General features: G+C 45.7%; 1 protein-coding gene across 1 annotated transcript; it reads left to right on the top strand.

Annotated features, from left to right (window-relative positions):
• The first annotated feature begins 3,189 nt into the window (after window positions 1-3,189).
• LOC131721961 (macrophage mannose receptor 1-like) lies at window positions 3,190-10,562 on the top strand. Its single transcript, XM_059015373.1, has 6 exons — window positions 3,190-3,236; window positions 3,940-4,281; window positions 6,479-6,820; window positions 7,365-7,691; window positions 8,080-8,421; window positions 10,513-10,562. The coding sequence occupies exons 1-6, from the start codon at window positions 3,200-3,202 to the stop codon at window positions 10,560-10,562; spliced, it is 1,440 nt and encodes a 479-aa protein (XP_058871356.1). The 5' UTR covers window positions 3,190-3,199.
• Window positions 10,563-10,775: the final 213 nt, after the last annotated feature.

The following is a 10,775-nucleotide window of genomic DNA, read 5'->3' as shown; positions in this document are numbered from 1 at the left end:
TGCTGAGTTAGAAAATAAACATACTGCTCAGTATCACCAGATTTATATAGAGCCATTTTAAAATTCAAACACGGAATTCATTATCCCCCATATTGTTTATGAGTTTATTAAAATAATATGATATTGTAATTAATACAGCACTTGCCAATTTCAAGCATGACAGGGTTGTAATTCCCACAAAGGGAAACCATCAGCCACGGTCACTGTGTTGCCTGGTTGTGAAAAGATGAGCAATGGTTTCAATGTAATGATAGCCATGCACACAATGCATCAGACTGCCTAAAAACCTGCACGATTCTTACATGATCTTTCGAGAGAGAGTGGACAGAGCCATACAACATGAAGAATAACTGCCCTCAGCACTGCTGTTCAAATGTGTCCCCACTTCTCCAGTCTCAGGTACAGTCGTTGTTGTCCCCACCTCTCCAGTCTCAGGTACAGTCCTTGCTGTCCCAACCTCTTCAGTCTCAGGTACAGTCCTTGCTGTCCCCACCTCTCCAGCCTCAGGTACAGTCGTTGCTGTCCCCACCTCTCCAGTCTCAGGTAGAGTTGTTGCTGTCCCCACCTCCCCAGTCTCAGGTACAGTTGTTGCTGTCCCCACCTCCCCAGTCTCAGGTACAGTCGTTGTTGTCCACACCTCTCCAGTCTCAGGTATAGTCGTTGTTGTCCCCACCTCTCCAGTCTCAGGTACAGTCGTTGCTGTCCCCACCTCTCCAGTCTCAGGTACAGTCGTTGCTGTCCCCACCTCTCCAGTCTCAGGTACAGTCGTTGCTGTCCCCACCTCTCCAGTCTCAGGTACAGTTGTTGCTGTCCCCACCTCTCCAGTCTCAGGTACAGTCATTGCTGTCCCCACGTCTCCAGTCTCAGGTACAGTCGTTGCTGTCCCCACCTCTCCAGTCTCAGGTACAGTCGTTGCTGTCCCCACCTCTCCAGTCTCAGGTACAGTTGTTGCTGTCCCCTCTTCTCCAGCCTCAGAGACAGTCGTTGCTGTCCCCACCTCTCCAGTCTCTGGTAGAGTCGTTGCTGTCCCCACCTCTCCAGTCTCTGGTAGAGTCGTTGCTGTCCCCACCTCTCCAGCCTCAGGTACAGTCGTTGCTGTCCCCACCTCCACAGTCTCAGGTACAGTTGTTGCTGTCCCCTCTTCTCCAGCCTCAGGGACAGTCGTTGCTGTCCCCACCTCTCCAGTCTCTGGTAGAGTCGTTGCTGTCCCCACCTCTCCAGTCTCAGGTACAGTTGTTGCTGTCACCTCTTCTCCAGCCTCAGGGACAGTCGTTGCTGTCCCCACCTCTCCAGTCTCTGGTCGAGTCGTTGCTGTCCCCTCTTCTCCAGCCTCAGGTATAGTCGTTGCTGTCCCCTCCTCTCCAGTCTCAGGTACAGTCATTACTGTCCCCACCTCTCCAGTCTCAGGTACAGTCGTTGTTGTCCACACCTCTCCAGTCTCAGGTATAGTCGTTGTTGTCCCCACCTCTCCAGTCTCAGGTACAGTCGTTGCTGTCCCCACCTCTCCAGTCTCAGGTACAGTCGTTGCTGTCCCCACCTCTCCAGTCTCAGGTACAGTCGTTGCTGTCCCCACCTCTCCAGTCTCAGGTACAGTTGTTGCTGTCCCCACCTCTCCAGTCTCAGGTACAGTCATTGCTGTCCCCACGTCTCCAGTCTCAGGTACAGTCGTTGCTGTCCCCTCTTCTCCAGTCTCAGGTACAGTCATTGCTGTCCCCACCTCTCCAGTCTCAGGTACAGTCGTTGCTGTCCACACCTCTCCAGTCTCAGGTACAGTCGTTGCTGTCCACACCTCTCCAGTCTCAGGTACAGTCGTTGCTGTCCCCACCTCTTCAGTCTCAGGTACAGTCGTTGCTGTCCCCACCTCTTCAGTCTCAGGTACAGTCGTTGCTGTCCCCACCTCTCCAGTCTCAGGTACAGTCATTGCTGTCCCCTCCTCTCCAGTCTCAGGTACAGTCATTGTTGTCCACACCTCTCCAGTCTCAGGTACAGTCGTTGCTGTCCCCACCTCTTCAGTCTCAGGTACAGTCGTTGCTGTCCCCACCTCTCCAGTCTCAGGTACAGTCGTTGCTGTCCCCACCTCTTCAGTCTCAGGTACAGTCGTTGCTGTCCCCACCTCTCCAGTCTCAGGTACAGTCCTTGTTGTCCCCTCCTCTCCAGTCTCAGGTACAGTCATTGCTGTCCCCACCTCTCCAGTCTCAGGTAGAGTCGTTGCTGTCCCCACCTCTCCATATAATAAAAATAAAATACAAAAAAAACATAGAATATTGCAGGTTGTATTAAAAATAAAAACATGTATTGTAAAAGGCAGTCAAAGTGACGGCTTCGGCTGTTAGGTTAGTTGTAGACATTAGGTTTCAGAGTAGGCGGTAGATTTAGGGGTTAGGAGGCTAGTAGGTACCTACTGGCCCATTGCTATGGGATGATTCTTGCTTGATCACGTCCCATTCAATCGACTGATCTCAATCAGATCAGCAGGCGCAACAGTGTTTTTAAGCGCTGTTCACACTTGTATCGGTACAGTTTGTTTTGTTATAGAATATACCCGTACGAAACCACTTTCTGTCCTGACTCACTTTCCAGTACCGGTACAGTACAGATACAGTTGTGAACACCTGTCCACATTCATGATGTTTAATTCGACAGTGCTGGGGCTCTGAACTCGTTTCCATGACGACCGCTGTCACATCTGTTAGAAGCGGATCCGTTGTTATGTAATACAGCATGTTTTCCCGTCCTGTCCATGTACAGTATTTAGTTTTTGTCTTTTTGTTCGTCTCGATTAAATCGGATATTGCAGGTTCTACTGTAATTATTAACGAGTAAAACATTACTGTGAAAGCACCAATACATCATGAACCTAAAGAAAGCAATGCAGATGAGGAATTGTTATGTGTTTAAGCTTGAGCATGCATCAAACTCTTCAATACCAAACACTGAACTGAACACATGAAAATATTCAGTTCTAATGATATTATTTCTCTTCAGCTCTGTGGTATTACAGACCTATCAAATATACTGTGGTGTTTATTTTGTAAACAGCAGTCTTGGAACATGGAACACATATGCAATGTAATTCCTCAATAAATAATACAAATAAACAATTATTGTTTTGTTTTGCTGTGTTTTTTTATATTTGAAACTTCCCTCTATGAAGGTGATTAATAGTAAGTCTTCTCTTTCTAATGCAGAGTCTGCTGTGATGGGGGAGAGGGGGCTGCTCATCCTTCTGCTTGCAGGTGGGTTTCCTTTATCTATTTTTCTCACTATTTGCTTTGATATTTCCCACACTCCCTGCCTGCATGTTACACATTATTTTACATGTATCTGGAGAGGTTCCCAGTCCTCTTGTGTTCAGTCTGCCTGTCACAGGGTGTGCGTGTCGTGTGCGTATGTGTAGGGGGTATATTGGGTTGGCATGCAGAGGAGGGGTTACATTTCTCCCTGTCAGATCACGTGGGAATGTGGCTGGAGCCGACAAGTGAATACATGATTAAGTGATTAAATAGGCTCTAGACACGGGTGAATAGAAAAGGTATTCACAGGTGGTAATTAGTGAGGACACAGATCTTCTTTCTACACAACATGGTCACCTTTGCTGGTTTAACATTGGAACTTCCTTCCGTGCCTGAGCGGTGCATCATGGGAATCCAAAGAGTGCCGGTAGCGACTTTTCCCCTATCTATAGAATGTAAAATCTGCTTCATTTCCTATTCCAAGGCTTCTCTTTTTTAAAACGATTGCATTTTTAAACGAGATTAACCTAGATTTATTTAGAGACACACCTCCTTAACACATACGTGTTATTCTTTATACAATCGATGTTTTCACCTGGCCTGACGAGAGCTCTTTATTGCTACTTTATGCTGTCCTGTCTCAGTCTATTAATCTTTCACTCCACTAGCTATCAGCATGTTAATAATGCTGTTTATTCTTTATCAGGGTTTTGTGTGCCTGCGTACAACCAGATCAGAAAACACGTGTTTGTGGAAACTGTGAAGAGCTGGTCTGGAGCTCAGAGCTACTGTAGAGAGAAGCACACAGACCTGGCCACTGTGCACAGCCAGGAAGAAGCAGAGCAGCTCTTAAATATTACAGGAGCTTCTCTCGGGGATTCCTGGATCGGGCTGTATCGTGATGACACACAGAACTGGCAGTGGTCTAACAGCGATGATGTCATCTACTCCAACTGGAGGGCAGACGTCTTCTGTGCTTCAGTCAATTCAGATGGAAAGTGGACTGATTTACCCTGCCACCTTCAGAAAGCCTTCATGTGCTACAAAGGTAAAGACATAATTGTTGCTATATTGCAATTGATTATTCATTTATTTTAGTTCTTATAATTATTAAGCATCCTTTGTATGAGTTTTCAAATCCACCCACTCCTACAGCTGCTAATATCTCAAACTATTTCAGCTTGCAAATATTTTCAGTCAAAACCCTGAATCCAAGTTGCCCTTGAAAGGATACAAAAACATACAGTTATTAGATGTGTTTGGTGTGTTTCAGAGGCAGTTCAAAAAGATACCTACATTTCGTTAGTGATAGATGGCTGGATCTATAACACTGTGTTTCCCCCCTCTGGTAGGGCTGTCAGGTTTACCTTCCCCTCTGGGCTGGGGTTTGCTGTGTGAAGGTTGAAATCTTCTCTGGGAGTTCTGTGGCAGTTCATTTCTTTCAGATTCAGGAAAGTCAGGCTCTGCTTCATCTCCTAGTACCCGAGTGCTGCTGGTATTGGGCCGGGTATCTGTATATTTCACCATACTCTCTGCAGCTTCCAGGATGGTGGGATTTGAGTTGTCTGCATTTCCACTATGCTCATGGCAGCTCTGACCTCTGCAGACAGGTTACGTATGAACAGCAGCTTGACGCTCTTGTCTACATTGTTCCCTGGATGTGCTTCACCTGCATAGTAAAGGAGTTTCAGTTCCTTGTAGAAGTCTCTTGGGTCCTCATCCTTCTTACATTGTCTGAGACAGGCTGTGTGCAGGGCTGTGCAGGGATCACCGGGTCCTCATCCTTCTTACATTGTCTGAGACAGGCTGTGTGCAGGGCTGTGCATGGATCACCGGGTCCTCATCCTTCTTACATTGTCTCAGACAGGCTGTGTGCAGGGCTGTGCAGGGATCACCGGGTCCTCATCCTTCTCATATTGTCTCAGACAGGCTGTGTGCAGGGCTGTGCAGGATCACCATACTTGGAGCATTTCCCTGTTAAGGCAGTGCATAGTTTCTCAACGTTTTTCCTGGTCCACTCCTGTACTGTGTCTACAAGTGTGAGAGAGCGGTCTGGCCTCATGCAGATCACTTGTCAGTTCCCAATCGACGATAATATCCTGGATATGACTGATGTGTCCCTCAATGGTGATGTTCAAACTTGCTGATAGTTGACGCTAACTTGTGGACTTGGTGTAAACCATTAGTTTTCAGTTCAGGTTGAAAAATCAATCATACATAAAGCCCTTAGAGTTTTTCTTCTGGACCGTGTCCTTTTGGATTTCAGTATCTTTGAGGGCCTGTCGCCCCCAACAGCAGCATAGTGGCAAATCTGGATGCAATCTCATCTTTGGGTTCTTCTCACATTGTCAGCAGTAGATTGACTTTGCCTTTCGATCATCTCTGTGTGTGTGTGTCTGTGTCCTGTGTGTGTGTGTGTGTGCGTCTGTCTGTGTGTGTCTGACTGTCTGTAATCTGTCTGTGTCTCTGTTTGTCTGTCTGTCTCTGTGTCTGTCTGACTGTCTGTATCTGTCTGTGTGTGTCTCTGTGTGTCTGTGTCCTGTCTGTGTGTCTGTGCGTGTATGTGTCTGTTTGTGTATGATTTTATTTTCGATAGTAATTTTACTACATATATATCTCATACCCTGATAACCATTAGCTTGATACTTGCGTGTACTTCCTGTTGGTATAGTTCAGTTTCAGGTAAAGCAGGATGTCTTGAGGGAACCAGAGACGTGGTACACCAACTCCACAGCTTTGCAGCCATTCTGAAGGGACAACTTTGACTTGGATCTTTCAGAACAAAGGGAGGCCAGAGAGCGTTTCTGATTGGCTGGTCATATCAGAGCTGAGACACTGTTTGAAGTGGAGGTGCCAATCACTGTCTCCTGTGTCGGGCACACTTTGAGTAGATTACACACGGTGATAACCTGTGTCTCTGTATTTTCATACTGAGTGAATTACATTGATTAATTAGTGATAGCCAGTGTCTACACATTCGCAGACTTAAACTCATTACTGAGAATACCAATCTGTCTGCAATGTGATCTACAATACCAAACTGAGAACACCGAAACAGGAGTAAATTAGCCAATTCGAGAATGTTGCCCCTTATTTTTAAATAACGCACAGATGTACCTGACTGTAGACAGGATGCTGTTTGTGATAAATTGTAGGATTGATGAAAACACAATTTGTTTTGGGTTCAGAGCCAACTCACCTCCACAGCTCCCAGCCTCTCAACTGCTGTTTGTTTGTGTTTACAGAGACCAGCAACATCACTGAGAGATACACCCTGATTGAAGAACTGAAAACCTGGACTGAAGCTCAGCAGTACTGTAGAGAACACCACACCGACCTCGTCAGTATAAAGAACGCCAGTGAAAATGAAGAGATAGTGAAGAAAGCGCAGGGCAAGCCCTTCTGGATAGGCCTGTTCAATGAGCCCTGGAAGTGGTCACACCAGGGGGATAACTACACATTTCACAACTGGAACTATGGGCAACCAAACAATGGGGGAGGGGATGAGAACTGTGTGTTGATGAGTAAGACTGGTGGATGGTTTGACTATGGCTGCAACAATCAGAACTCCTTCTTCTGCTGTGAGGGTGAGGACCCTGTTCAGACTGAGTTCTCATTTAATTCAGTGTAAACCTTCAGGTTCAAAGAGGGAAGCATGATTAGCTCTCTTCAATAGGTCCTGGTGGTGACAAATCTATCAGTTTCCACTTTGAGAATCAATCACAGAGGGTCTAAATGGGGTAAAAATAATAAACAAAACCCCAGTTATATTTCCTTAGGCTTTAAAGTATTGTGCTGTGCTGTGCAATATCCTATAATAACAAGACATGTACCTTTACACATTCTAAAACAACATTAACATTGATTGACAGTGAACTGAGTTTTTCTCACAACGATTTCTTTGTCTACCTGGTGTTTCCATGACCTTCGTCACTCATGCCAGAATGATACTCGTGTTACAGTACAAACCACAAGCATGTTAGTATATTTATTATCACCATACAGTTCTACTAGTGTCCTACATTCTTACAAGACCAGTATTCTGTGACTGTTGGTTCCATTTCCAGTGGAAATCTTTTCTGTGAAGAACACGTTTTCACTCATCTTTATTGTGCTGTCCCCTCTCCCCAGGCGGCTCCTCTAGTCAGTGTTTCTATGAAGGAGCTTGGAAGACATGGCAGGGAGCTCAGAGCTACTGCAGAAACCAAGGCAGAGACCTGCCCACCATTCAAGACCAGGCCAGGGTTAATAAGCTTATAGGTCTTATACCTTTATTTACTTTATATAACTGGTATTGGATCGGGCTGTATCGTGACAAAGAGAACTGGCAGTGGTCCAGTGGAGGTGATGTCATCTACTTCAACTGGGGACGATACCTCTTCTGTGCTTCAGTGAATTCAGAGGGAGAGTGGGAGGATTCACTCTGCAGTCAGGGAAACTATTTCATGTGCTACAGTGGTGAGTTGAGATTCAATTCCTTTGTTAATGACACAGCTGACTGGACTGGGGGATGAAGCCAGGTCCCCTGGATACTGCACAGGGGCCGTAAGTGATACTGTTTGCTTCATATTGATTTTGCACCGACTGTGAGGAAAATATGAATGATCAATTTGAAAAAGAACGGTCATTATTCCTAAATCATTAAATAGACTCCCCCATCCCCCACTTTGCTATTAAATACTTTTCAGACATAAACTAAAGAGACTCCCATGCACTGCTAGAGATGTTGCTTTTCAGGACCTTGATAGCTGAGCCGGATGTGACTCGGGTTCAATCACTATACAACAGGAGAGCCAGCGCACCTCCACAGCTGACATTGATTTTGATCTGCTGTTTGTGTTTACAGAGCCCAGCAACATCACTGAGAGATACACCCTGATTGAAGAACTGAAAACCTGGACTGAAGCTCAGCAGTACTGTAGAGAACACCACACCGACCTCGTCAGTATAAAGAACGCCAGTGAAAATGAAGAAATAGTGAAGAAAGCGCAGGGCAAGCCCTTCTGGATAGGCCTGTTCAATGAGCCCTGGAAGTGGTCACACCAGGGGGATAACTACACATTTCACAACTGGAACTATGGGCAACCAAACAATTGGGGAGGGGATGAGAACTGTGTGATGATGAGTAAGACTGGTGGATGGACTGACACTGGCTGCAAGTCTCAGAAGTCCTTCTTCTGCTGTGAGGGTGAGGACCCTGTTCAGACTGTGTTCTCATTTAATTCAGTGTAAACCTTCAGGTTCAAAGAGGGAAGCATGATTAGATCTCTTCAATAAATCCTAGTGGTGACAAATCTATCAGTTTCCACTTTGAGAATCAATCACAGGCTCCCTGCTCAGGCTGATGGGATGGTCAATATCCTTCCAGAGGTAATGGGGTGATGTGGATTGCAGCTATCAGTACCCCTTGTTCTGCTGTGACTGAAGGCTCCCTGTTCAGTCTGTGCTCTTGTTCAGCTCAGTGTTTGTACCCCAGTCTGTGAGCAGGGACTCAGAGGCTCAGTCCATCTGATCCTACAGTAGCTGTCTGACCTCCAGAGCAGGGCAGGGTGTAGCCTAGAGATCTGAAGAACCAGAATCCAGCCCTGTCATTAAGAGTGTGAGAGGGAGCAGCTACCCCTCATTGTTATACCCAGGAGAGACGTGTGCTGTGATATACATTCTTACTGTCTATTTATTATATTTATTTGAAAACAATAAACCATGTCATTGTCAGCATTGCCCTGGTGGAGACAGCAGCATAGACACAGTTTCATTGAAATGCATTTGAACAATACACTTGAAACAAGAAACACTAAATCTTGTTGTTGTGTGTTTTCTTTACAGATTCAGACCCCACAAGCCCCCCTTCCACTCCGGTCTCTCAAGGTATGCAGTGTAATCACTTCAGTGGATTCAGAACCACTGCAGGAATCTGGCTTTGTTATAAACTTTCTTTTTTCTCTCTTTCTTTTCAAAGAAGCAGAATCCTCGAGGCCCCCTTCCACTCCGGTCTCTCAAGGTAAGTGCAGTTTGAAGATGGCAGTTTGTTCAGTGTGATTGACAGCCCACACCATGAGTTATAAATGAATCTCAGTGTTCTTATCAACCTCACTAATTCAACAGTGAGTTCACCATTGCCCTGGTGATGACAGCACCACACACACACACAAACACACGCGCACACACTGACACACACACTGACACTCACACACTCACACTCACACACTCACACACTCACACACTCACACTCACACACACACACTCACACACACACACTGACACACGCACACTGACACACGCACACTGACACATGCACACACTGACACGCACACACTGACACACACACACTGACACACTGACACACACACACACACACAAACACATACACACTGACGCACACACACACACTCACACACACACACTCACACACTCACACACTGACACACACAAACACACACACACTGACGCACACACACACACTGACACACACACACACACTGACACACACACACACACACTGACACACTGACACACACACACAGAGACACACACAAACACACACACACTGACGCACACACACACACTCACACACACACACTGACACACTCACACACTGACACACACAAACACACACACATTGACGCACACACACACACTGACACACACTGACACGCACACACTGACACACACACACACACACACACAGAGACACACACTGACTGATACACACTCACACACACACACACACACACGGTGTCGCTCAAATATATTTAAACAATAATGTAGAAATGCAAATGATGTATTTTTTACTCCTGCAAATCCAAACCTCTCAAGCCTTCTCTCAACTCCAGCCTCTAAAGGTATGGAGTGCACTAGTTCAGTTTGAAAGTGGCTTTGTAATAAATGACTTATTGTTTGATTGTATTAGTATTTATTTATTGCCCTGGTGGAGAGAGCAGCATAGACACAGTTTCATTGAAATGCATTTGAACAATACACTTGAAACAGGAAACACTAAATCTTGTTGTTGTGTGTTTTCTTTACAGATTCAGACCCCACAAGCCCCCCTTCCACTCCAGTCTCTCAAGGTATGCAGTGTAATCACTTCAGTGGATTCAGAACCACTGCAGGAATCTGGCTTTGTTATAAACTTTCTTTTTTCTCTCTTTCTTTTCAAAGAAGCAGAATCCTCGAGGCCCCCTTCCACTCCGCTCTCTCAAGGTAAGTGCAGTTTGAAGATGGCAGTCTGTTCAGTGTGATTGACAGCCCACCTCACGTGTCATGTGATCCACTAGAGCTATATCAGCTGTGGGAGAGCTGTGTGCAACTATTCAGCAACAACACTAGGAGAGCAGACGGTTGTCTTTCGGTTTGGAATCCTAATGTATAGAGTTACATTATATTGTCCAGCAAATAATCTGTCTACAGGTAACCCTGTTTATACTGTTGAAAACTGCCCTAACATTAGACACTCCTCTAAACATCTAAACACAAGAGTTCATCTCTGAAAATCTACCTCTACACGTCTGCTTCTTGTGTTCTAGGTACCAGCACCTCACC

The sequence above is a fragment of the Acipenser ruthenus genome, chromosome 50 (assembly GCF_902713425.1).
Source record: "Acipenser ruthenus chromosome 50, fAciRut3.2 maternal haplotype, whole genome shotgun sequence".
Taxonomy (NCBI): Eukaryota; Metazoa; Chordata; class Actinopteri; order Acipenseriformes; family Acipenseridae; genus Acipenser; species Acipenser ruthenus.
Note: the sequence above shows the minus strand (reverse complement) of the source record. Positions and strands in the feature narration are given on the sequence as shown.

Bases quoted from the DNA above. Each gene is read 5' to 3' on its own strand.
- LOC131721961 (XM_059015373.1), top strand. From the start codon at position 3,200: ATGGGGGAGAGGGGGCTGCTCATCCTTCTGCTTGCAG. The intron at 6,821-7,364 runs GTGAGGACCCTG...CCCTCTCCCCAG, and splicing joins CTCCTTCTTCTGCTGTGAGG to GCGGCTCCTCTAGTCAGTGT. The intron at 8,422-10,512 runs GTGAGGACCCTG...GATCCACTAGAG, and splicing joins GTCCTTCTTCTGCTGTGAGG to CTATATCAGCTGTGGGAGAG.